A 27,041-nucleotide genomic window follows, 5' to 3' on the forward strand; every position below is an offset into this window, starting at 1 on the left:
GTTGTACAGCTTTTTTTGGGATTATCCTTATAGAAAATACTTACTAATAACAAAATCAATTAAATCAAACTTAAATAATGTTTTATTGAAAAATCGAAATTGTAAAAATATAACTCCCCTTATCCAAAAAATAGAAAATGCTAAGAGGGTATCAGAGGTCAGGGAAAGGTCACATTGAGATAAATATACAGATACATGATGTTAATTATGATATTGATTAACCATTTCCCAAAATGATATAATCAGCTATGCAATATTATTTTATCACTATCATATAAATGTGACAGGAAACCTGTAATATACTGTATGTCATGGACAGGTTACTGGGTGACTTCAGCCAAGTGGTAATAAAGAGCTAAAAAAAAATAAAAAATAAAAAATAAAAAAAAACATTAAATGTGATAGGACGAAAATAAAATCATGACAGTGTATGACAGACACGCTGCCACAGCTATATTCTAAGAATATCCTCACAGAGGTCTCCAGGAATACAAGAGCTGAAACCTTTTATGTGACAGTTGAGCTGACATCCGTTTTGGTCAGAAATACATAAAATAACATTGGACACTATGGATTATGTTTTCCAGTTTTGCCAGTATTTCACTGTAGAAATTCCAAACATTTTCCATTACGCTAGCCACGGTTCTTTGCAATGCAAAGTCCTTATCTGGCTTTTCATTGTAGATTTGTTTACTAAGAAGGGGAAGCAGAGACAAATAACTCTGGTTACTACTGCTGCTGCTGTACACTGGTAGGTGAGTATTCTCTGCCATAAATCTCCTTATTTGGACAGGCTGAGTGCTTTTACTGTGCTGGCTATGATGTCAACAAGCAGAGGTGGGTGTACCCTTCTAACACATCTGGGTGTGGTGTCTTGCAAACAAGGCTGTTTTTATGTTTCTTGCATTTCTCACATCAATGGGGCCCACTAAGCTGTGACACAGCACCTATATTTAGATTTGGGCCATAAACTCTGTCCCACAGGCTACGCTTCACACGATTCAATCCGAAACACCGAGCAACTGTATTAATAAATTCGAAGCTACAGCATGACACTGGAGTGATAGTTTTACAGATTTTAAGTTTTATCCATAAAGATTTGAATGCCTACTTCACATTTTTACAATAAATAAATAAAATTTGATATGTGGTAGTATTTTCATTTAGTTTTAAGACTTAAAAAAGACATAAAAATTATTCTCCATAAAATATTACCGCTATTAATGCCATCAAAATACATTTGGGTAGATTGTTATTACTCTGTTGTGATTTGTCACAATGTAACTAATTTATCAGTGTGTCAGTGTCAGTGTAAAAGACGTTTTCTAATTTCTCACACTATCTTTTGAGTTGCATGAATCGAGTTCATCTTGATGTCATCAGATTTCTTCCCTATTTTTTTGTCTTCTCAACATCTCATCACTTTCAACCTGGAATATTTTATCTTGTTCAAAAAAGCTACTCAAAGGTTTTTAAACTTTCTAAAATCCAGTTTGCCATTTAAAGATAATGCATTCCATCCAGTAACACTTTGTTTAAATGATACGCCGTCATTCATCTGTTGAATGAACACGTCATATTTACATCGTTTGGCAGATGCTCATGTCTACAATGACAGTCCCTCTGTGAAAAGCAGAAGTGTAGTCATAGTGAGAAAGTGAGGTCATTTCAACAAAATTCGACTGGACAGCAAAAAACTGATGAGGCAGCAAATATCACGTTTTTGGTCTTATGATTGTGTCAGCAAATGAAATCAACCAATGTTAAAGTTTTATTTAAAGAAAAACAACAACAAATAAACTCTACGAAAATTACGTTTTGAGCAACAGGAATGAAAACTATAATTTCATTCATAAATATTAACAAAAACAGATTGAGATACAACTTTCTATATGAACACTGTACAATAAAAATACAAAACCTGACAAAAGATATACAGATCTGTGAAAGAATCGTGTTTGTTTAATTTCATACAAATGAGGACAAACCATGAATGAAACCGTCCAAAATGTCATGTGTGAATTGTGTGGTCAGGACTCGGCTGGTGATGGCTGGCTTGGCGCTCCATTGCGGGTGCGGAGCTGAGACTGGGCTATGTCCGCCAGGGCACTCTGGATCTTCTCCAGTAGCATATCACCACGATAAACTACATCCTCCAGACGAGCCGCTGCCTCATGATTCTCCTCCTCCAGCTGCCGCAGACTGGCCGCCTGACAAAGGGTCACAGTAGGTTGATGCATTACTACCTTTAGTTTTCTTCAAATTCAGGCTGATCAAGTTGCAATGCAAACACCAGGAAATACTTTTTATTCAACAAAGATAAAAAGAAGGGGAAAAAATTTAACAATAAATGTCATTTGCAAAGGTTCGGGCAGCATGCCCAGTCACTACTTAGTAGATATCACAGTTTGCAAGCATATTTTGGAGCAGAAAAGATTCTCATCATTTAGATTCAGGAATTTCACCCCCTTTCCTGTGAATCACTTGAGGTATTTTAACCATCCTGTCAATGTAAATTTTCTTCACTCTTCACTGAGGGCTGTCTCAAAAGATGCAGATTGTGTTTATTGTCGCAGAACATGGTGGTAGTATTAACAGCAGGAGCAATAGTCTCCTCTCAATTTCACTCTTTGGACATTATAAATATATGCATTCAAAACCTGCTGATCTTAATTGGAATTAATTCTTCTCTGTCAGTACAATTTTCCCTGTTATCCTTCCTTCCACATAGACCCAAAGACCCCTGCAACCCCCATGTTCAACAGTTGGCAAAGTGCATTTTTCCCTTATATAACATTGAGTGATGATTGTAAAAAAGTTTTAACTTCATCTTTCCTCACAGCACTTGTTTCCCTTGTGATGACTATTGTTTGTAGACTGTGCAGCACTGCTTCTTCCCGCAGCTCCTACACAGTCAGAGGGAGTTTGGTTTTCCCCTGTGCAACAGACTTCTTCTAGCTCTCAGTGTTGACTTTCCACATGTTCCAACTCTTAATGATATTTCAGACAGTGAGGATACTAACTTAGAAGCACACAGATTACATTTATATATTGCTTAATTTGCATTTAAACATTATTTAGCTTCACTATCAGCTCTTCAATCAGTTGCTTCTCATCAGATTTCATCGTCAGCTGATTCAGTAAGGCCTAATAAGTTCATGAAGTTCTGAGGCTTTAAAAGTGCAGTGTTGACCAAATGTCTTGCAGATAACAGTAAAACCAACACAGGAATGCTTTTTATCAGTTTTTAAGTTCACAAAATGATAAGTAACAGTGCATTAACACTTGAAGGAAGGTTTGTGTTATTGTCTATTTTCTGCTGAGGTTCTGCAATTCAGGTGAATCATTTGGTACTTATTTCCAAAATTTGACAACAAATAAAGAACTATTGGATTTTCAGAAGTTCAGACATCAAGTGCTTCTTTAATAAAGTGATGTTCATCAGTAGTGTCTCAATGAAGAGTGAGGTTGTTTTGGGGGGGGGGGGGGGGGGGGGAGTGAGCAAACTGCTCACTGATATAAATTGATGTTAGCAGGTCTTAGCTAGGGTTTTTGACTAGTTTGAAAGCAGAAGTAAAATGTCATCAAGGGAAACTTCCCAATAATTTAGATGAGATCATTTTAAGAAGAAGTGTAGTATCATCCAGATCATCAAGTGGTGATATTTGAGTATGTGTTTGCATGTATAGATTTTGACCATGAAAGATGACTGAATTTGTTTTTGACCCAGTGGGAAAAAATGGATTAAAGGTCCACGTTGGCTGTTAGCTATATCAGTACCTATTCCAGACATTTGAGTTTGACCTAAATTGTCCATTTTTGAGGAAAAACATCAGTAACTGACCCTGAAAGAACTAAACTATATTTAACCTTTAACTCCAGTATGAGGGGGAGTTTCAGTGGGATTTAGGAGACTATAAACCGATTGATTGTTGTGCATTCTAGCAGCATTAGTAGTTCAACATAAGACAAACAACAGTCTAAAAGCAGACTACAGTCATTTGGTTGTTGACTACATTTTTGAAAATTTTAGACAAAAATTAAGACATTTTTGTCAGTGATGAACCCTTAGTGTAGATGGCAGTCGTCCATATGTTCACCTGGCTCCCTCTACTGGCTGGCAGCTGAAAATACCAACTGGACTTGTACTCTACTGTGTGAGAATGGGCACCTGGGTCTTTGAATCTGGCTCTCCCAAACAGAAATGTTTCCTCAATACCTAGGTTCACACATGTCAGGCTTGAGCAAACTTGTAGGATAAATAGACACTACAGAGTCAGCCTGCTGTTTAAACATTTCCACCAGGCGGACAACTGTACGTTTACTGACCTGCAAAGCGGCTGTGGATTCCTCGCTGGGCAGAGAGTCGATTAATACATCCACATCTTTGGCTGTTCTGGCTATCAGGGCTGCAAACAACTGGGCATATTCTGGACAGAAATAACAAAATACATTCAGAAAGAGTACATAAATATTATGAAAAGTACAAAGTGAACTTGACTATCATTGAATTACTAAATAGCTTTTACTTCTAATTTAATTTGAAAACTCGAAATTCTTATATTCCACGTTTCTTTGCAATAGATAGAAGTGGTTATATCTAGAAGTGGATGAAATGATTAACATTGGCTTTAGAGAATTTTTAAAAGTCCAAATGGAGAAAATATGGGTCAAGAAAGTCAGACTGTGAGAAATGGCAGAACCAAAAGTTAGAAAAGATAATTGTTGTTGGAAGAGCTGTAAAGACAAAAGTTAAGGATGGGGTAGAGTATATAAGGTATAGCTTGATTAAAAAGGAACAAAAAAATGTTGTAGTTATTTAAAAACGGGAATTGCATGATCTCAAAATATTAATTCAAAAGTGCCTGTATTCAATGTTGTGGTCCAACAGATTGCAATGGAATGGGCAGACCGTTTCCCAAGAAAACTGATTGGTCAGTAGGTGGCAGTCTTATATATCTGGTGAGCTCTTACCCAGAACTTAACCTGCTCTGGGGCAGGTTAGGAACTTCGTGCACGTTACCTGGCAACGTACCACGCTAGAAGGTAAGTCACCTTCGTAAGACTGAAAACCCAGCATTAACCCTGATGTAAAGATGAAATCTAGCTTTGTGATACAGTCACCCAATCACCAAGACAGAGCATGTGTCCTACCTGAATGGAACAAAACCTGCAGGTTCTCATGTTTATCCATGTGTACTATAATTTTTTTAAACAGATGAATTTGGAGCTTTCAGTCATCTAGAAAGATGACTAGACTTCTCTTGGCTAATTTCCATAAACTTTACCATGATATCAAATAAAGACTCCCTAAGATTAAAGGCAGGCCTTAAAACACTTCCATTGAACCACCGCTAATTAACTCTGATACCAATTAGCTTCATTATTCTACAAAATTTTTTTCAAGCTGTTTAAAAGCACCTTTGTATATGTACATTCTGACATTGACTGAAAACAAGTTTTCAATTTTGAGTCGTTTTGAGTCATATGCAGTGTGTTTGGCCTCTACCTTGAGCAGCTTTCTCCTGTTAAAGAAATTTTAATCTCGATGCAACTATTTTATGGAGAAAATCAAAAAAGGTACACAGGGAGGTGCATTACAGGTGTTGACTGACAGGGAAACACCACTTTTTTCTCGGATATTATTTCTGCCAGTGGCCCACCAATTTAGCAAGAAGAACAGTTGAGATATAATAAATGAGAGACAAGAGCAGCAAACACAAATGGAGGATCAAAGCTTTCATAGAAGATAAAATAAAGCACCTTCGGTTGGATTTGCGGGCTGATCCTTGTTGATAGCTGTCTGGATGTTACTGAAGGAAGCAGGAGGCGCACATTGTTGCAGGACGCCGATAGCATTACAGAACTGATCTGCAAGCTGGACACATAAAAATATCCTTAGTTGCGTAAAGTTTCATTCAAAGAAGCTAGTTAATAACACTGACAGTCCGACATAAGTTTGTTACTTTTGTCCAAGTCTCCAATACAACATGAAGCTGAGCTTATTGGTGGCACAGGCTCGTGATCGTTAGCCACCCAGTAATGTAGAAATGTTAACAGGCTACTTAAATGTTTAAATTGCTGCTTCAGAGTGCATGCTACCTTCAAATAACATGGGCAGTAAGGTTTGTTATTCACATCGCTGGTTAATTACTACTTGATCGTTTTAAGAATTCCAAAAATGTCCTTACCGAATTCACAGCGTCTTGGAGCTGCGTTAGCCTGTCCGCCATGTTTTCTGTGATTTCACAAACTCTCGCTGTCGTTGTCGCGAGAGATACCCGGTTATTTTACAATCTCGCGGAATCTGACGGTGCCTGGAAGCTGTCGTTGGCATACTGTCGTTTTTATTAGCTGCGGGCAGCTCACCTTAATACATTCTAAAGAGGGAGTGAGAAACTCAACGACTCAATATCTGCTCTTATCTCACTGTTTTTTTTTCTAAGAAAACAGACCTGCACAAGAGCTTCTGCTTTTACTTGATGGGGACTGACGTTAGCCTCTAGCTAATGCTAGCTACCAAACATCAACAGGAAGCAACGGGCTAGCTGGATTCCAATCCAATGTCTTGTACTTTGAGCTCAGCAGGTACACCAGTTTATTCTTCAATTGATGTCTTGGGGACGATTACGCCGATTTGAGTAGCATTTTGTCATTTAGTGCAATATTTTCTGAATATAGCTGTTGAATGAGTTTATTGGGATTAGTAAATAAGCTAATAAATTAGCAAGGACTAACCAAATCAGCTAACCAATTCGGTTAGCTGAACCAAAAACACCGAGCTCCTACATGTCTTTACGTTTGCTTAAGATGAATATAGTGGAGAAACTACTGAATGTAGCACTCTCCTCACGGTAATGTCAGCTTGAGAGAATAAGCTGTCACAGCACCTGTCATCCAAGAAGTGGTAAGATTCGAGACTCAAGACGTTTATTGCCATGTGCACAGTAAAACTCGGCAGTTAAAACCACTCAATGAAATTCTTACTGTCCGTCCTTCCACACCAGATAAGGATTTATATTTAAGTGGGACGGGCGCTCTTTACAGTCATTCGCCTTAAATTATAACTTTATTGTCAGTCAGACCATGCAACAAGCAGTTGCACAGCACGATTAAATTGCGTTGCTCCACACTCCACCAATTTGCTGTTTCTTTCAGGAAAGAAGACAGTAATGAATATTCGTGAATATTACTGAATTAGCAGCGGATGAAGTGGGTGTGTCATCATAGTTGCAGTGAATATCACTGGAGGTTAGCAGTGAGCTCAGCAACATACATTGTGTTTTTGGTTAGCACAAATGTAATGATTTTGCTTCTTGGTTTTTCTGAGCAGGTAATGTAAATTTCAGTGACTTTACTGACTAACTAGCTTCAGTTTCTGTTTGTGTCAGTCAGAAAATTGTGTATTGAATAAACTGGTGAGGCATGACCTAGCCCAGTTTATTACACAAGATAAAATTCTGATTACAATGTGAATTATAGGCTTAGTAACAAGGATTACTGTGTTTGATTACATTCAGAATGTTGTTTCTGTATATAAGGCTTTAGAACATAATCCAATTTGTTACATTACAAAAAAGGAAAATGAACACACTACTCTAATTAAGATTCTATTGATAATTTATAATACATTTCATTGTTTGGTCTATGTGCTGACTTGGTATCCATACATTAGCATATCTGCAATTTACAAATCAAAGGTTTATCCAGTTATAATGGGAGAAAGCCACTCTTTTTTACAAAGACTAAAAAGCTCTTCACTATAAACTTTGATACTACCTAGTAATGATGGCTTTTTTTCTCAGGCATGAACTGTACTTTAGAGAAAGTGTTGGCAGATGCCAAGTCATTGGTGGAAAGGCTGCGTAACCATGACAATGCTGCTGAGATGTTAATTGAACAGACAACATCCCTCAACAAGCGAGTGGAGGCTATGAAACAGGTAGGATATCACATGATTGGATTGGGGCTGATTAGATATGAATGTCCATGTTATCTATTGTTAGTGGAAAAATCTAAAAAAAAAAAAAAAAAAAAAAAGCTTACATTGAATAGAGAGAAACCTATTGAGAAAAATTAGGTTAAGGTATTCAGGGAAATCACATTTAAGAGGCATTTTTTCAGTTATTGTATAATGATGTCTTGGACTCACATCTTTGTTGGTTTTGGATTTATTTTTGATAGTACCAAGAGGAGATTGATGCACTGAACCAGGTGGCACGACATCGGCCTCGTTCCAGTCTGGTCCTTGGCATCCAGCAGGAAAACCGTCAGATCAGAGAGCTCCAGCAAGAAAACAAAGGTTGGTGTAGGGAATGTGGATGAACAGTTTTGATTTTTAGTGTGACATAAAACCACATTCTTCTCTTGAACCAGATGTTCCATTTAAAAATGTTTGCTGGATGATTATATTTGTTTAAAGACCCCCTAACCCAAAAATTTTAAATGTGTAAAAATGCTCTGCTATGACTATTTTTTTGATTGAAATTGATTTCCCACAAAAAATTGATTCAAAAAGCTCCCAAAGAGGCTAAAATAATGTCCACTATTTCTCCATCATTGAAAAATCCCGGTTTTATGAATATTCGTGAGTATGCAAATACGTCAGACTTGCGCTCGCCTTCTGCCGCTGCATGATCTGGGTTGCTTGGTAACAGCTGTGTGCTGCATCAGCTCTCAACCGCTGTCGCAACCCCAGGAAAAATGCTCAGAAAAGCATCACGCTTCAAGGTGAGCTTCATGGCGAAACCCATCCGTGTTTGCGCCAGGTTCAAGAAGCAGCTGTCCTCAAAAATGCTTGCTGCAGACCAGCGTTTTAGCTGGAATGTTCTCGGGGACATTATCATTCCAAATAAATTGCAACCATTTCTCCCGCGTGGCATGATCCTTTGGTAAAAGATGAAGGCTGGTATCACGATTAGCCTCTCCACACCCAAACACAGAGCAAGTGTTCGCCATCGCTGTCTGTTTTACATGATCCCGCATTTCAGTCTTTGCATATTTTATGTAAATGAACTGGGAAAGAAAATCGACAGGATTGGTTGCTAGGATTTGTGACGTATGAAATCCAACTGAGGAGCTGAAAAACTGAATCCATTTTTTTAGATCTGGTTTTGAAACTGCATTTTCAAATCTAAAATGCTCAGTAATGGCGCGCACGAAAGACTTCGCAGCTGAAATGTCTTGTAGCAGAACCTAAACACTACATAAACATGTTAATATTTGAAAAACTAAATTTTTTTAATTGGTCTTAATTGATCAAGCAGCAGGAGATTAGTCCCACGGGTTGCTGGTCAAAGCAAACTGATGAGAAACTTTTTGCAATGTTGTTTCTCACACAAATAGACCTCTGATTGTCTTACCTGCAGAGTTACGAACATCACTGGAGGAACACCAGTCTGCATTAGAGCTCATTATGACAAAATACAGAGAACAGGTGTTCAGACTCCTCATGGCCAGCAAGAGGGACGACCCTGCCATCGTGACTCAACTGAAAGAGCAGCACACCTCGGTCAGTAAGCAGCAGCTGTTGCTGTCAGTTACAAGTCTCAATCATTTCATAAGCCCATGTTCTCCCAATTTTCTCAGTGTATGGTGAATTTGACATCTATCCAGCTACCCTTACTTCATTAGCCTGGTGTTTTAGTAATGTGTTTATGCTTTGTTTTTTGTTTTTTTTTTTTTTCTAGGAAATGCAGGCTCACATAGACAAGATCAACGAGATGGCCTCTGTGATGAGAAAAGCGATAGAGGTGGATGAGGGGCGGATATGTGAGGATGAGGAGAGAATTAAACAGCTAGAGGTAAAAGCATATGTTCTCGTTTGTTAAATGGTTGTCAAATAGACAAATACACAACATCAATATAATATATACATATGAAAGTGTGATATGATTGTGCACAAAACTTACCAGGAGAGGAGATCCTTATCCAAACTAGTCTCAAAATAAGAAAAAATAGTCTCTAGATAAAGAATGCCTTTTCATCTCACTCAAGGAAATTGTTGTGTTTTCAAACACAATAATTACTTGGACACACACTATGCATTCTGGTCATAACCTGACAAGTGATAATGTAGCTGGCAGTTCAAGTGACACCCGTTCCATGGCCAATGACTATGTCTTCTGAAGCTAGTTTGCTATGTCTGTAATGTGTAAGAATAAAATGCCAGGAAGCCAATACTATAATTTTTACTAATTTCAGATGCATAGAAAATGCTAAAATGCTTAGATGTTACTTAAATTGATAAATTAATGAGAGTTCATGATTGTGCTCCAATCAGTCAGTAGCAAGGGCATGACAAAAACCTCACTGTCTTCACTGTGCCAGAAGAGAGACACCTTGGAGCATAAAAAAGATGCTCAGGGGATAGATGGTGATGCCGTGAAGAAGCCCATGACCTAAACACTATATCTCCTTCAGCTGAGCCAAGGAGAAGGCACAACATCAGTGTGGCTCTTTAGGAAGTATTTTTGCCACGGAATTGGACTGGCAACTAAAAGTCAATTTAGGATACTGTTTAAGCTCACAGAAACTACTGTCTTGCTGCACTTCACTCAGACCAGATATGGTGTTCACATTGGCATCTACAAAACAAGCACTCCTTCAGGAACTCAGTGTCCTCTAGGAAGATGTGATTTCAGAACACAATGAGTACAAAAGAGCGAAGTACACTGCCTTATTACTAAGTGTTGGAACAGTGGCTGGAGAACTGAGGATTTTAAGGCCTTTCATTAGACCTCTCAGACAGACTTCAGTTCAGAGGAGGAGCGCCAAGATATTCTTGAGACTGCTCAAAAGGCCTTACTTTGGCAACGGATCTGTCGGGGAGTGGATTTGTGGATTAATGCATGACTTGGGACACAACTTGTGAATGATCATTCCCAGTAATTCACCAAGGTCAAGTAGTCTAATTATAAAACACGTGTCAACTTCATGAAGATGTGTTAGAGTAGTTATTTAATATATTTCTGCATGTATGTGTCTGTGTGCCCCTTAGCTGGAGAACAGTGGACTTCGAGAGCTGCTGGGAATCAGTCGTGAGGCATTCCTTGTTCTTAAGAGGGAAGATGCATCAGAGAGCACATCGTTGTCGCCATTGCTGAATAGTGCTGATGTCAGCTTACGAAAAAGTTAGAGGCTGGGTCACAGCCCAGCACCCTCCTCCTCCCCCCCAACTGCTGCCACTACTGTGTACAGTATGTACAGTCTGCTGCCACATACCACTTCACCTTTCTCCCTAAAGACTCTTCCACTGATCCTCTTCCTTGTCCAGGTGCATTTATAACATGATGCTACAGAGTTGCATCTCCGTCTGGTGATTCAGACACAAATAGTCTGTACTCATCTTTCTTATATATATATATATTTTGGGTGGTACTAATGTTATGTTGCATATTTGCCAGCATGCATGAGCCTGTGGTGCCTGCAAGATTTTAAAGTGTGACTGAGTAAAAAGAAGGGCTTGAGTTGAAATAAATCTCTAAACATTAAATGGTCTCTGCTGAGTAATTTTGCTTACATGTGGATATACGAAAAAATAAAATATAAAAGTTACAATTTTGCTTTTAACACAGCACTGCAAAAATTAAAAATGTTCTGGTTTTGTTTGTGTGGCTTAAGCACTTTCAACACTCCTGTTATTGTTACATATTTTCAACTGCATCTTAAAAGCAGGAATAGAAAGAGTGTCCGGATATGCTGTAACATTCAACTACCCCTATTGCTGCAGAGCTGCAGTGAGCCAGAAGAGCGATGTTAGAAATCACCCCCTCCATGTGGTGAAGTTTATTTTCATATCTGAATGTGAAAATCTCTGTAAATGCAACAAAACACTGTAGCAGCCATTTAGTGCTTTGAAAATAATTCTGACCTCATTAAAATAAATGACATCTAATTGGTCACGGTGTGAGCGTTACATTTGAAGTATTTTTTTAAGTCACTTTATGCTACTATAAGTCACTTTAATATTTGGCGGCGGCTGCAGCGGCAGCGTGAGCTCTCGCGGGACAAGTCGCGGGAATCTCGCAGAAGCATCGCTCTCCGGCCAGAGCGGCGGGGAGGGAAGGTGATCCCGCTCAGACAACCCTCTCAGACCACTTAAAGATGTCGCCTTTCCCTTTGCCTGCACCTCTGGCCAAACACAGAAAACCTGCAGGCTACCGATGGTTTTACTGACCGACACACTGAGCGGTTTTGTTGTGTGAATAAACGACGCAGAGGGGAAAGATGTCTGGTTGGATTTGGTCGCTCCTGCTGCTTCTTCCCTCGATGAGCGAAGTTCAAGCTCAAGTGGAAAGTGAGTCTCTACAGCTGACTATTTTCCATCACTTTTTACAGGTGCTAAGTTTATTTGTCCTGTCCACGCTTTAAAACACACAAGCTGGTGCTTTCTTACGCGGAAATGCTTTAGGAAATGAAGGTTCAAGGTCTAGTTTAGATCCACAGATTATGCTCACTGTATGTAAATCACTGAAGAGTCACTTACCTTAAGCTTGTGTAACCGCAGCTAGCTTAATATTTGATTCTGCGCCAGATGTACATGCTTCACAAGATGCTGTGTTGTATATACAATTTGTGTTTACTCTTTTAATACTCCCAAAAGGATTTTAATATGATGTCCCTGTTTTAGATTCATGTCTGGTGTCCTAATATTTACTATACGATGACAAGAGGGGTTTTACTGCAAAATAAAATGTTTATCAGGGAAAAATTTAAGTTAATGCAAATATTTGAATCATATAAAAGAAAAAAAATATAGGTGTTGTGAAAGAAAGCAGACTTTAAATAATAAAAATCAAGAGACAAACACAAAAAACTGACAGCAGCCTGACGAAATAGACAGGGTTGATTCTGCACTATCTCTTGTAGTTCAATAATAAAAAAAAAAAAAGAAAAAGAAATAATCAGTTATGCGTGTGATAAATTATGAAGAATGCGATCGTAAGTGTTTCCAATTCACATTTTCTCCTTGTCAGGGTGGAAAAGCCTCTGAAACAGCATCATGGGACACTAAGCTCTAGCGTAGCCAAAGAAAGTGTAGCCAAAAAAGCCTTTTAGTCTTGTAAACAACTGTTCAAAAGGGAAAAGAACTGTCTGGTATGTGGGATTGCTGTATATACAGCTAAAGAAATGAATAATTTAATAATAATAATTTATCTGTACTTGTCGTCTCAGGGGACTACTAAATAAGGGTTTTTTAAATTTATTAAATAATCTCACCTCTGCTTGTTTACTATATTGTTTTAACATAAAATGCCAGCAGGCCAATCTTGAGTTGTTTTTTTTTTTTTTTTTCCGAATTTGAGATGTATAAAAAATGCTAAAATGCTGAGATATTACTTACATTTTTCAAATTAGTGAGAGCTGTTGATGGCAGCAGGCCACTCCTGGGCTGCAGTCTGACCAGCTAACCCAGTGTCTCGATAAAGCAGAAACTGTACAGTACCTGTACAGTAAGACCAAACATTACAGCACATATTCTAACATTTCTAATTGTGTTGGTTTGTTGAATAGGAATAAATACTGAAAGACTTCAGTGATCTCAGTCTCTTGTCTTACACCAGCTGGGTAGAAAACAAAAGAAAAGTACCAATAAAATAAAATCACAATCAACAAATAAAGAAAAACTAAGTTGTTAGAGTTGGTTGGAAGTAGGCTTCCAGGAATTTCAAAGAGGTCAAAGGCCATGTCTTGCAAATTCTCTGCTGCACACCGATGACAACAAGCAGTCAAATCAATCAGTTAGCTATACTAGTGAAGAAGGTTCAGTCTTACTGTGATGAAACCTGAGTCAACACTGTCAACACAGTGCAAAATCATCTCCATCATCAACATTTTAGTTGAATAGAAAGTATTGTACTGAAAGACACTTTTGATTAAATTACCAGTGTAAAACCACCCTCCAAAGGGTTTCACATGCTCAGATCATCACTGATGCCGCCTAATCATGCTATTACACGAGAAAACAATCACTGAGATGGACAAGTCAGTTCACCTTTGGTTGGATTATTTTTGCTATTTTATTTTAAACAGAAAAGAGCAAAAAAAAAAAGGGGGGAAATTATTGTGCTTGTTAGTTGATGAAGAACTAATGCTTTCGTATTACTGACCAGCACTCTGAAGACCTTCAGTTAAAAGTTGATGTAGAACAGAGGTTAAAATGCTTTGAACTTTTTAACTGATGAAGAATTGATTATTGTTAAATATTATATATACATTTGGATATTTATGCAGCCTTGACCACAGTGGCAGTGCAGAGTAGAGACTCACTAGTCAGCATAGAGTACTCGCGCTTTCATTTAGCCTTTTAATGTGAGATCCTTCTGTGATGGCCTGCTGACCCGGTTTGAGGTTGATTGCTTGGACAAGCACCAACTATCAAAGCTGCTGCTGGTTGTGATATACAGTCAGCTGTGGCTGACTCAAACGTGAAAACAATTTCAGTCACTTTAATGTAATGCCATGTGCATCCACAGGATGATTGACAGCACTCATGTGAGGGATATTGAAATTATGAATTATGAGTGCATCTTTCAGAGAATAGATCTGCCTCATGTCCAAACTCATCTCAAGTAATTTTTTAGTATAACATTGCCAACAAACCACGGACTGTCTGATACAATAATGATATCAAGGAATTTTAGCAGTGAATGGTTGTAATATCACCTTCAAAAGGTAACATCCCAGTTTGTTGCAGGGATGCAGTCCAGAGTCCAAAGGCATTTTCACTTTGGAGACAAAGCTGTTTGCGTAGCATCATAAAATTGTTAAAATTTCTTGATGCGGAAACATGTAAAAATGTTTTATATACCAAGCATTATACAAACAACCTAGGTTTGTTGGGGTCAGTGTAAGGGTGTGGTTTGTTTGTTACTCCCCCTCCTGTAATGAGATTTAGATAATAATTTTTCCTCCCTGTCACAGATCAGGTGATTTTCCTGCCGGGAACGTTCCAGAACATCAGCGTCTCTCAGAATGAGACGGTGCAGGCTGTGGTGTCCAGGATCACCCCCGAAGTCGCCTTCATCACGCTGCAGTTTCACACACAGCACCGTAACGCCACCCTCTCCTTCACCAGGGTGAGAAACTGACAGTGACCGGTCTGATATGGTGAAGGTCAAGGTTTCTTTAATAGTACCGAAGGGTAAATTTGCAGACAAGCCACATCAGTCCAATGAAACAAACAGAGAAAAAACATAGCACATTCGTTAAAAATCAGAGGAAAAGTCGATAAAAGCTAGCATGGGGCTTGTTCCCTTCCAGATGTTTAAATAAAACGATCTGTAATTATGACATTGTCAAGTCCTCTGTGTGCCATATAAACAAATTGGGCTGGGGAGAGGTTCTGCTTCCTAAGAAGCCCTGACTTTACAGTCCTTTCAAATGCTTTCATTATCAGGGATGTGAGTGCAGCTATCCTAAAATGATCAAAAACTCTGGGTCTACTTCCGTTGGAAACACGCACAATCAGTGCCTTCTTCCACAGGTTAGGTGGAATATGCAGCTGAAAGACATTTTAATCATACAACAGAAAAAAAAAGCTCAGTTGCCTCGCACAGCAGTTACACAAAGTGATTTTATCTGGGCCAGGATTTTGCTTGTCTTGAGGGAGAGAAATTACTTTTCTACATCCTTCTGCTCAAGGTCAAGGTGCTGGCTATCTTTAAATTTAGTATTAAGACCCTTTACTTCCATAGGATTGGGCAAACCTAGTGGAGGCAAACATATTGATTTATAAGCCCCCTCAGCTCTTCCATAATAGGGATGGAAATTTTTTGTGATATATTTAAAGACGTGGTTAAAATCACCAAGTACAAAATCTGGGGCTTCAGATTCAGATTTTGCACAACAGAGATTGTTGCAGAGGCCGGCTTTTGCTTTTAGAGGGATGTGCACTGTTATAAATACCTAGGGGAATTAACGGATGGGCAGAAGGGCCAGAGAGAGGCTGACAGGAGCTCCATATCAGGTGTGCACAGGCTTTCTCTGACAATAACAGGAGCCTGTTAACGTAGATGCCCACGCCCCCACCGCAAGACACCTCCAGCATCCAATCCTGGCAAAATGGAATTCCAAATCCATCTTTAAACTGATCGTTGTCTGAATCGTGTTCAGTGAACAACGACTCTGTGAAAGGCATCATACAGTTTCTATTGTGCTGGAAGAAGCGTACATTTCCCTGCACTTCATTCAGTTTGTTCTGTAGGGATTGTGATTCCTGGAAGGGATAGATAGGAGGGGAAAGCGATACAGCTGCCAAGTCCTCAGTTGCGTCGTCACCTATGCTGGTCTGCCTGACCCTTGTACCATGACAGTATTGTTTTTGGAATTTGGTACTTTCCAGCTTTGGCCAATCAGGAAGGTGTCTCTTAAAAGAAGGTTCACTCTCTATTTAATTATTTACAAGAGTGAACTTAAGGTTTCAAACGGTGAAAATATATCACAGTTTATTCTGCTTTTGACTGAGAAGGAATTCTGTGACCTTTTTTTAAGATGAAGTGTTGGGGTTAGAGTGGTGTTCCTGCGGGTAAATATAGGCCTCCATGCTGCTGGGTTGCCATGGCGAACACTAAGTATGCAGACAAACTTCTTATAAACTGATGAGACTTCTGATATCGGCTGCCGAGATGTGTACTTCATGTTGGTTTATCTGCAGTGCTCTTCATGGTTAAACGGAGTGTGACATTACAGCATCAGTGCCTGGGACATGTGAGGGTAGAGAAGGGGAGATAAAGATGAAAGCTAAGGAATGAGAAGAGCTGTGTATAATTTTGTCTGCTAAAATCAAATGACTTCCTCGAGTGTTTCCAGAATTTAAGTGAGTAACTGTGTTTTTGTCATGGCCACTTAAACAAGCAAAAACTCAAACTAAACAGTGACATTGAAAGCACACTTCATAGCTTATAACCAGGGAGTTAGTTGAACCTCTGATTAATGAATGGGGTTTTGGCAGTAAGGTCGGCTGACCCATGGAGGGCGGGAAAAGTCAGCTGATGTACAGTCCTCTGGTCATGAGTGGCATATATGCTGGTCCTGGGGAAAAACCTTTTGGCCTCGGTCCCAGAACTCTCGTGGGGGACTACTGGGTGCAGCTCAGCCTGGTACAGACAGGGAAAGGGCCTAATTTAGGTTCACTCTGTTTTATTTAGAATGAAAACAAGAGAAAAGACAACAAATCCATGTGATTAAAGACTTCCTCTGAGTCTTTCCCTGAAAAAGACTGCTACGCAATAGGGTGTCAGATCATGATATGGAGATCAATGGCTGCAAAACACTCAAATCTAGGAAGGAAGTTAACAGTGAGAAAGAGGAAGCGTTTTCTATGTCAATAAACAGTGAAAATGCACATACATGACTTTAGCTTCCTTCATACATTTATCTGTCTTAAACTAATTTCCTTTTTATTTTGATTACCGTTAACCCCTCAACATGGTCAACCACAATTTATTATTAATTTCATCAACCACCATGACTTTTGCTGCCAGTGATAATTCTCCATTTCTTCTTCTCATTTTTATTTTCATCAGAAGATTTCTGAAGAGAAATCTATCTGATAAACTATCTGGCCAAAATAGATTTATATGTTCAATCACTGTTATACTTCTTGTTGACGAATGAACAGTCTTACTAAGATGCAAACAATTCAACCACTTGTGATTATAATAGTTTAAAGCGGCTCTACCTCTGTGGCATGTTGGATCAGTCTGGTGAAAATCACATCGAACAGTTTGTTTTTACCCACTTCAGCTCCTGGAACAAGATTAGTGTCATACAATGGAGTTACTGTATGAGCAGAAGGACTGAAAGTCACTAGGCACAGGGTTTTGACAGTGCCAGGCTCGTTGTTAACAGCAGGTCAGCATTTTGTTCATCAAGCATGTGCAGCAGCTATAAATGCAACCTAATGGTCTAGTCTCACCACCTCCTCCTGTAAGTTTAGATACTGCATGTGACAGTATCTATTTACCTTTTTCACACAGCTTTTTATGGGTCACATGAGCTTCTCATGCCCATTTTGCAGCATTTGATATAACAAAAAAACTTGCAAAACATGTCATTTTTCTTTCTTTCTTTCTGTTTTTTTGCTGTAGGGTAGCAAATGTAGGAATGTACTTCCATGAAAAACTCAATCTTGAACAAAGTGTTGAAAAATAACAGAGAAAATCAATCAAAAGAAAAATCATGGAATAATCTGTCTGTTTAATGTTTGCCCACTTTACCTGTGCCTTGAGATAACATGTTGAGAATTGGCACTAAACTGTAATTAAAGTTATTATATACTAGAATTCGCTTGACTTAGTCTCCATTAGGGTATTTTTCCACCCAATCACACACGCCCTATTTTTGTTAGCCAACAAGTTCACGTTCACAAATGTTCACCAGCTCAGGATGTGGTGACATTTGTGACACGATTCTTCTAGAGCCTGCTTCTTCTGTCAGAAGCAGGCTAATGTTTTCTTCTGAAATTCTCTATATTCCATTTCATGCCATCAATTTATCTTTTTAAAGTAAATGGATGGGTTTATTTTGTTCTCATTGTTCATGTCATATTAAGTCAAAACAGTGCTAGTCTTTGTCTCAATACGGACCAGCCTTACTGGCTCCTACTTAAGGACCCACTTTGATAAAAATCTCAAATGTCTTAACATGTACATACAACATTTTTGTGTAATACAGACAGATCATAAGTGAAACACTCAGTCAACACCATGAAGGAACCAATGACAGCTCTAATAAAAACTGAAACAGTCTTATCAACTTGTGGTGATGGCGAGTAAGGCTGTAAATATATAACTCTGCATAAATGTTAAGAATTTGTAATAGTCCACATTGTGTTAGCAACTTCAAGTTACACCCTAACAAACAACATAGTCTGTTAGTCTCTGACTCTGATATCAACAGACTCCTGATCATTTATTAGACACACCAGGTTAGATCGGCTTATTGATGGTTCTGGTCTTTTCACAGGGCTTGATGACAGAAGTAGAATTATAGAGTAGCACCACACTTCAGTGAAGCTGTGAGTGTTGCGTTGTGCTGTGCGATCGACACTCACAGAGACACTATCCCGCCTCCTTTTAGCCTGACAAACAGAGACATGTGTGCTTCAGTTTCCAGGCCTGGGCCTCTCTCTGACAGCAGTGGATACAGGCCTCCTGTCAGCTCTTGTGCTGGGCCAGACAGCTCTCTCACTGTTCCTGTCCTCTCCTAATGGCGACACTGTGGCAGGCACTGGGGTTATCCTCTCCTTCTCCAGCACTGGTGAGTCTTCGCTCCTTAATGTTACTTCTGGAAACCACTGGTGTGTGTCCCGTTTCTCTCAGATTGAGTGTTGCAAAACAAGTCAGAAATGAGGAAGCTGCACGTTGCACATGAAGACTGTTATTTTTCGACGCATGTCTGCACGAGTTTCCTCAAGTCAAATCACAATGAGTGGGCACAAGCACTGATTTTACATAGTTGGTCATGAGACTTCTTTAGTCATACTGAAAAGGGTGTACTGAAACACCATTACTACTATTTACTCTGATGTGGCAGGGTGCCACTTTCCCTTGGGTGTTTAGGTTTTTTTTTTTTTTTGTTTGTTTGTTTTGTTTTGTTTGTTTTTTTGGGCTGTCTTTACCGAACCCTAAAGACATTTCGAAGGATAAATGTCTCTGTTTTCCCTTTTTCAGACCCAGTTCCTGGAGCTTGTAACATGGAATTCAACCTGGACATCGACCCAAATGTTTACATTCACTACAACCTCTACGAGACCACAATCCGGTTTGCACCAGCAAACTTAGGTTATGAGAGGTAACTAAGAAGACCAACTGGCATTATCAGTCCCACTTCCTGCTCAGCCTGTTCAACTGTACGCTGCAGCAACTCTGTGCAGATGTCACATCTCTCAGGAGCTTTTGTCTAACTGCCACGCTGTTTGACATGGTCTCACGCGTCGTGTCACACGCACAGCCTCCCCTCCTCCTCCTCCTCCTCCACTTCGGCTGATAACACTTGCTTCATTTTCTCTGAGCCACAGAGCTTTCTGAGATCATATCATTTCAACCGTTTTATGCATGGGAGCAATTTGAAGCTGCACAGGCTCCCAGTGGGTTTTGGTTATTTGTATTTTCTTTTGAGGAAGAGAAGCTTTCAGCATCTCTGCTTGTAGCTTTCAGTTCTTTATTACAGATGTTCTGATTCAGGTGCAGAAAATATTTTGAGGTAGTTTCCTTATAGACATGTGGAGACAGAGCCCTTTGCACATTAATTCCACTTTCTTAGTGCTGAGTAAATCAGTTATGAGTCAATAACGGCTGACTCAAGGGGCAGCGACATTTGGTCATAGAGACTTGAAGACAGTCCACCTTTCATCACACAAGCCTCTTCAGGTCTGTGTCCACAACCACACCCAGTCCTATCCTTAGATAGCAGTGCTGTAGATTTCAGATTTAGACTTCAACACATTACCAGCAGTTGTTTGACCGAATACAAGTGTCTTGGTTTGCTGTTCAGTTGCTGTGTGTAGAAGTCAGCTTGTCTGAGGTGTCTGACTGGTTGTGCGTTCAAATATCTACACCTCGACTGCTTTACGTCACTAAAATACAGGTAGGTTGTTACTTAATACACTGTCGCATGTTTATATTGACACAATGAAGTAATTAAGCTTACTCAAGAAGACACATAGTGAATGCATATCACAGACTGTACACAATGGCCCTACCTGCAAGATGATGTTAATTTTTTTAAATGATGGTGTCATTTAGAGGAAAATAGACCAATTGGAAAATATCCTCTGTGATTGACAGAATGGACCACTCAATCAGGATAGAGTACAGAGCAGGTCATATCTGGCCTCACTTCTCCTCAAAAACCTGTTTATTCTAGTTTCAATAACCAAATTACAAACTGGAAGCTCACAAACCATTGAGAGATGATTACATTATCTTGATTCCACACAACACTCTCTAAAAATAATACACTACTATGTCATAGTTCTGCAGATAAAAATCTATATCAATCATCAGCATATTTCTCTAAAAAAAAAAAAAAAAACATGTTATAAGAGCATACATAAGACCTGATACCATGCCTAACGTGTGGTGTAAAAAATCTTTTAAAATGTTGGCAATATAAAAAAAATCAATAAAAGTGTGATAATGACTGCACTTGTCACTCTGACCTGTGAGCGCAAAAGTGTGGACCTTAAAAAGAATTTGAACTAAGGAAAGAAAAGCGTTATGCCTTTGCACTAACTGGCAGCTTTTTAAATTCTCCCGTATGTCAGTTTGACATTTGTCGGTGAGCATGTTGCTCATATAAGTGTTCTGCAATAACAGAGGCAAAATGTCTCAGAGAACCAAGTTTAATGACCGCGGCTGTAAAAGCCTACCTCCGAGCACACCTCTGTCATGTACTGCTGGTGATGAGTCTTTAACAGGCTCCAGTGAATGGCAGCTCATGCTACTTTGGTAAACCACTCAATGACAGAAAAAGGCATACTATAAAAACCACATAATGACAGTTTCAGTTTTACTGCCCTCACACTTGTTTTCTTGCGCTCACAGTCTCTGCTTCTTTTCAGTGTGTTGGTTAAATAACCTTCAAGATTTTTCCAAAACCACATCTGTCACCCAGATCAGCTCAGTTTGAAGAAGCTATATAAAAGTTTTGCAGATGCAACAGAGCCTGAGTTAGCATCAACAATTGTTTACTTACCTGTCTGGCCTATAACTTCAGCCATGGCTGCCTTTTCAAGACAGGAGCTTTTAATTTGTCTTTAGGGCCAACTGGACATTGCAGCCATTCATTGTCAAGATGGCTTAGCCAAACTACAGCAAGCTAATTTCTATAGAAGAATAAACGTGATAGAAATAGAAGTAAAATGAGTAAACAGTGACGCTACTTTTGAAAGCTACAGCTCCTGGCAGGTAAACAAATTTTTACTGTTAATGTTAACATTGGCTATGTAGCAATAATTAAATAGACAGAACGCTTCACTGTCTGAGACAAAAGATTGCTTCTACTTGTCCTGACTGTCTCTGTTCTCCGATAGAGGTGAAACTCCTCCAGTCTGCGACGAGTCGACAGGGACCAACACCCGCTGGCGGCTGCAGTACGACATTTACCAGTACTTCCTGCCTGAGAATGACTTATCCGAGCGCAGCTTATTCACTGGCATCCAGGCAGTCGCTGACATTGAGGGCATGATGGCGAACGGCAAAAGAGTAGGCACCGCAGGAAATATACATATATTTTTTTTTATGTTTAGTTGCTGAACATCAGGGCAGCACGGCAGCATCGTGGTTAGCACTGTCGCCCCACAACAAGAAGGCCACAGATTTGGTTCCCGGCCTGAGGCCTCTCTGCATGTGTGGGTTAATTGGTGACTCTAAATTGTCCGTAGATGTGAGTGGTTGTGAGCTAATGTGAGCTAGGATTGGCTCCAGCACTACCCGCGGTAGAAGACGAATGAATGAATAGTGACCATCACTCTCTCTGCAGATCATGACGCTGTCATCATCGGACATGAGTATGGTAGTGTTTAACTCAATCCCTGGCCAGGGAGTCATCTACTCTGTGATCGTCAGAGACCCACTGCTCAACACCTCCGCCTCCTACATCCCCGCCCACACCTACGCCTGCAGCTTCAACTCCACTCTGGACAGTTGTCAAACGCTGGGTCAGCTATTACATCCAATATAATCAGAAATATACAAAGCAAAAAAATATATGTAGAAACCGCACTAAGGGGGCATATTTAAATCGTTTCACAATACTTCCAGATTCATGGGTTCATTGTAAAATCAAAGTGTGTTGAAATATTAACTTGGCTGGCCAGGTGAAAACATGTTTACAATGGTTTTGATCCTACACAGTATCACTCATTTAGTCAAAAGTCAAGGCTTGTGCAAATAGCAGGAAGCTCATTTTAGAGGAAAGGTGACAGCACATTTGAATTTTTAATGCAGATAATGATTTATTTCTGTTTTAATTTGCAGGAAAGATTTCAACAAAGATTTTTTTCACCATCACTGGCCTGGCAGGTCTGTTTATCTGCTTCTTTGGGCATCGATTCTTCAAATGTGGTGAGTTTGGCCTGTTTTTAATCCTTGTATTACCATTACTGGAATGTATTGTTGCTAATATTAAAAATACTCCAATGCAAAGTATTTATGTGCCAGGGTATTTCCATAAGTGTATGTGGTTTTGTCTTTATTTGCTAAGGAGAATCGAAACTTGGTTTCAGCTCCGGCTTGTTGTTGCTGTGGCTGCTTTTTCTGCTTTTGCATAGTTCCAGCTCCAATAAGCTCACAAACATAGACCCAACAGTGAAAACTAAGGCAGATCATTTCAGGCAGCTCAATGTCCTGTGTGATTTCCTGTGTGGACATGATTTCCAAAGGTTAAGTTCCAAAAGCAAAATCTTTGTCACATATGAGAAATTAGTACTTTTAAAGATGGAGTTGTAGTAGGTCCCATACACTCAGAAAGCTAGTCTTTTTTATTATTATTATTATTATTATCATCCATATATATATAAGTCAGGTCTAGGTTCTGGATAAGCAGTAGAAAATAAAATTAAATACGAGAGGACTAGGCTCTATATCAATACTGTCAAAGTATCAAAGGACTCCATCCACAGAGAAATGCTCAGTCTGTATTTAAAATAAGTCTTAAAACCAGATGTCAGCACTCTTGGAACTTTGTGATGTCACAACAAAGCAGTGCCCACCTTCAATCACGCCCCAAATCCAGCCCACCATCTAAAAATGCAGGATTTTGTTCTGTTCTAGTGCTTTCTGACTGGTCCTGTCAAGATGGGAATGAATTCAATTGAATTTAATTTTAAATGAATAGTCAGCCAATGAGAAGAGAGGATTTGATCCTCTCATCCGAATGGCCCACCCACAGATGCAGACACATGACTGTGCCCTTCTTGGGTTCTGAGCCATCTGAGGATGTTAGTGACACAGAGGAGAAACTCATTTTCATCCAGTTCCAGCTGCTGTCTGTGGAATGAGCTGGTGGACACGTCTGACTGCAATATCCTCTGTCCCTGTGTTCTCCCTGTCTCGTCTCTCTGTCTGTCACAGAGTTGTTCTGCATGGGGTTTAGCTTTGCAGCGTTTTTATTTTTCGTGCTGATTGCGAGAACGGAAGACCTCAGCTATGACAGTGAGTCCTCTCCACTTCATTTCATGTACACGCCTGAAGTTCCGACACAAAACACAGCGTCACTAATGCAAATGCAAATAAAACAAATACAACTGTTTCTCTAACCCTAACCCGCCACAGTTTGTCTGGCCCTGTCGGCTGTCATTGGCGTCGTGGGCGGGGTCATCCTGGTGATGAGTTGGTGGCGTTTCGGGTCAGTGATGGCCTGCGTAGTTGTGGTGGGCCTGATGCTCGGCTTCCTCATCGCCTCCACCATCCTCTTCACTCCCCTGGGTAAGAACAGCTTGTTCTGGCCTCTAACACAGTTGGAGGTCATCACTCGTTTGTGGCGCTTTTACAAGACAGCCAGATGTGTTGTGGTCTCCACGCAGGTGACCTCGACGTGTTCAGGCACTCTGATGTGGTGTTTTGGTTGACCTTCTCCTGCATCATGATGATCGTCCCCCTGGTCTTCGTGCGTTGGCCCAGAGAGGTAAAGAGTCAACACTCACTGACAGAATCAGGACATGGTACACTGGGATCAATTAGTTGCACTGAAGATGTGAGCACATAAATATTTTACTCTACAACTTAACTGCACAGCACGCAGTAATTTTAACTGATTTGGCCCTAAAAGAAGCACCAAAGAAGAGACGTGAGACGTGTCATCCTGACTGTATACTCCAGCTGACTGCTGCTTCCTAAGCTGATCAACACATTTAAGCAAACATCAGGACATGAGATTGTTTCCTGCTGTGGATTATGTTACTGTTTCACTTCTTTCTTTGACTGGTTTCGTGACAGCAAGAGATAGTCACAACCCGAACTAGCCAAGCAATTGACAGCCCAATTACATCCGTACAATTAATATTGTATTTATATTTCTGAGCTAACAGGTTCCTATTTCAAGGTTGTTTCTTTATTTACTCTGCATAAAACGTTCTCTGTTGCCAAAATGATCCGATCATGAAATTAAACGTGACCTTCTTGAAATGTTGGACCTTTTCGATGATCAGGATAAAATTCACAGCCCTGTGCCACCGTTTGTCCTCGCTGTCATAGTGACCAGCTTCCATGAGGGATTTATTTTGAAAATGCAATGGCATACATCAACAGGAAGCAGAGTAGAGATATACGCTTTGTCCTAATTGTGAGATGCGGTCCTCTGTAACCTCTGTAGAGCGCGATGGCCGAGCAGAAATGAAACGGAGGGATAGTACTTTTACATGCATGCAATGATTTTGGGATGCCAATAGGTGGCTCTTTTGATTTCAATTAACTGACATCAAGGGCTGATTCAGCTGAATGTCACTGCCTATTCCCTGGCTCTCTACACTGCACTCAAATGAAGGTGTAAAATGTCCAAGAATAACTTTCAAATCAACTAAACTCTAACGGCTATTTTGCAGAATTTCTCATTCTGAAAATGTTTTGTGCTTCAGGGCAACATCACCACATGTGGCATCGTTGGCGCCTATGCTGTGGTTCTGGCCGTCAACGCCTACATCTACACCAGCCTCTCCTACATCACCATGAATATCCTGAAACGCTTCCTCAACAACAACTTTAACGCCATGTTTACTGACGTGCCCTTCCAGACCATTGGTGAGTTCACAGCTGAGATGTTCAGCTCTGTGACGCCAACAGACGCCATTCCTCATTCCTCTCTCTTTCTCTCGCTCCAACCAGACTACATCTTGATCACAGTGTGGGTGGTGCTCGGCGTCTGCGGCATCGTCCTGCAGCTCTACCGTGAGCGCTCGCGGCCGTTCTTCCCGCCCAGCCCGTACCTCATGTGGCTGCAGGAACGCGAGCGACGCCAAACTAATGTGCTGGACCCAAGCCACCACTTCCCCTCACTGCCCAACCGCCTCCTGGCCCGGGCGCGGCAGCTCACCAAGCGCTCGGAGTCGGCAGGAGAGCACACACCTTTGCTCCTGTGAAACCTCTACTCACCCTGGTCGCCTCCGTCCAGAGGCAAGTTACACAAACTGTCAGTTCTGTGCTCGAAGGAGAAAATTTTTGATGTGTGGGGACTCCAACATCAAGTCACATGGGGGAGTTTTATCAAACACTGAAATTATGTTTTTATCTGGTTGCCCTTGTGTTGTTGTCGCAAATGGTTCTGTCACTTCTGCTCATTTTAGTTTTGCACTCAAGTCCCAACATGCTCATGATTCACACAGCGATTGTCCACCTCTCCAAATAAAACAGCTGACATCTTAGTCTTAGGCATCCAGGCTGAGCGTTTGGTGACGTTCAAACTGAAATCCAAAGGATAAAAGTTTAAAAGCATTTATTGTTCAGGCGTGAGGACGATCTGCCTGGCTGTCATAAATCAGGTCATGCAGGCCGCAAACATAGAAAAACTGACGAAAGAAAGAAATGTAGCAATGCACTTTTTAAAACTATTTAGTCTTACACAGTAACATGTTTTCCTTCCTGTGTCAGAGCAGACATTTTAACTCCTACTCACTCATGTCCTTTATCAGACTGTCCGCAGCAGCTGTCTTGTACTTTGCACACTGGATTTTAATATATTTAATGATTTTTCTTGACGCAAGAAGCTCGTTGTTGATCTCTTGACCTGTGGATCTCTCACCTGTGTGCCGCAATGTCCCTCAGGGTCTCACACTCGGCTTTTAAACCACGTTGCACCGAGATGCTGAGTGAAACCTTCAGCCTGGATCGTCAGTATTTTATTCAGCTACACAGCTGAATGCCTTTTTAGGAAGACAAACCAAAAAAATCGAAAACATCCAAGATGTCGTTTCAAAAATAAGGTTGATTGTCATTTGTAATTTAACATGTTTTGATAATAAATAAATGCCAACAGGTAAAGACATCTCTTCTTCCTTTGCTTTATTCTGAACAGTGAACACACGTGTTGACTGCATATTT

General features: G+C 40.1%; 3 protein-coding genes across 4 annotated transcripts; 2 read left to right on the forward strand and 1 right to left on the reverse strand.

The window, feature by feature from the left end:
• Nucleotides 1-1,758: 1,758 nt before the first annotated feature.
• Nucleotides 1,759-6,269, reverse strand: med21 (mediator complex subunit 21). The gene is made up of 4 exons (XM_029495556.1): nt 6,192-6,269; nt 5,764-5,878; nt 4,330-4,430; nt 1,759-2,210 (listed from the first exon to the last, which is right to left on the reverse strand). Exons 1-4 carry the CDS (start codon nt 6,231-6,233, stop codon nt 2,031-2,033), a joined length of 438 nt encoding a protein of 145 aa, XP_029351416.1. The 5' UTR covers nt 6,234-6,269; the 3' UTR covers nt 1,759-2,030.
• A 26-nt stretch (nt 6,270-6,295) lies between these two features.
• Nucleotides 6,296-11,905, forward strand: fgfr1op2 (FGFR1 oncogene partner 2). 2 transcript variants are annotated; one of them, XM_029495554.1, is made up of 6 exons: nt 6,296-6,588; nt 7,806-7,942; nt 8,185-8,302; nt 9,369-9,589; nt 9,690-9,803; nt 11,000-11,905. In XM_029495554.1, the coding sequence occupies exons 1-6, from the start codon at nt 6,564-6,566 to the stop codon at nt 11,135-11,137; spliced, it is 753 nt and encodes a 250-aa protein (XP_029351414.1). In that variant the 5' UTR covers nt 6,296-6,563; the 3' UTR covers nt 11,138-11,905. The 2 variants fall into 2 exon arrangements, with proteins under 2 accessions (XP_029351414.1, XP_029351415.1); XM_029495555.1 differs by lacking the exon at nt 6,296-6,588 and having other exon boundaries at nt 9,369-9,511; nt 11,000-11,137.
• Nucleotides 11,906-12,042: 137 nt separating this feature from the next.
• On the forward strand, nt 12,043-26,979 carry tm7sf3 (transmembrane 7 superfamily member 3). The gene is made up of 12 exons (XM_029494985.1): nt 12,043-12,298; nt 14,926-15,080; nt 19,113-19,263; nt 19,677-19,797; nt 22,040-22,211; nt 22,489-22,666; nt 22,986-23,072; nt 24,081-24,161; nt 24,282-24,434; nt 24,533-24,633; nt 25,583-25,745; nt 25,830-26,979. The coding sequence occupies exons 1-12, from the start codon at nt 12,229-12,231 to the stop codon at nt 26,081-26,083; spliced, it is 1,686 nt and encodes a 561-aa protein (XP_029350845.1). The 5' UTR covers nt 12,043-12,228; the 3' UTR covers nt 26,084-26,979.
• The last annotated feature ends 62 nt before the right edge of the window (nt 26,980-27,041 follow it).

The sequence above is a fragment of the Echeneis naucrates genome, chromosome 23 (assembly GCF_900963305.1).
Source record: "Echeneis naucrates chromosome 23, fEcheNa1.1, whole genome shotgun sequence".
Lineage (NCBI taxonomy): Eukaryota > Metazoa > Chordata > Actinopteri > Carangiformes > Echeneidae > Echeneis > Echeneis naucrates.

Bases quoted from the DNA above. Each gene is read 5' to 3' on its own strand.
- med21 (XM_029495556.1), bottom strand. From the start codon at position 6,233: ATGGCGGACAGGCTAACGCAGCTCCAAGACGCTGTGAATTCG. The intron at 5,879-6,191 runs GTAAGGACATTT...TTATGTGTCCAG, and splicing joins TCCAAGACGCTGTGAATTCG to CTTGCAGATCAGTTCTGTAA. The intron at 4,431-5,763 runs GTGCTTTATTTT...ATTTCTGTCCAG, and splicing joins GCCCGCAAATCCAACCGAAG to AATATGCCCAGTTGTTTGCA.
- fgfr1op2 (XM_029495554.1), top strand. From the start codon at position 6,564: ATGTCTTGTACTTTGAGCTCAGCAG. The intron at 6,589-7,805 runs GTACACCAGTTT...TTTTTTTCTCAG, and splicing joins TTGTACTTTGAGCTCAGCAG to GCATGAACTGTACTTTAGAG. The intron at 9,590-9,689 runs GTATGGTGAATT...TTTTTTTTCTAG, and splicing joins GTTCTCCCAATTTTCTCAGT to GAAATGCAGGCTCACATAGA.
- tm7sf3 (XM_029494985.1), top strand. From the start codon at position 12,229: ATGTCTGGTTGGATTTGGTCGCTCCTGCTGCTTCTTCCCTCGATGAGC. The intron at 12,299-14,925 runs GTGAGTCTCTAC...TCCCTGTCACAG, and splicing joins AGTTCAAGCTCAAGTGGAAA to ATCAGGTGATTTTCCTGCCG. The intron at 24,435-24,532 runs GTAAGAACAGCT...GTCTCCACGCAG, and splicing joins CATCCTCTTCACTCCCCTGG to GTGACCTCGACGTGTTCAGG.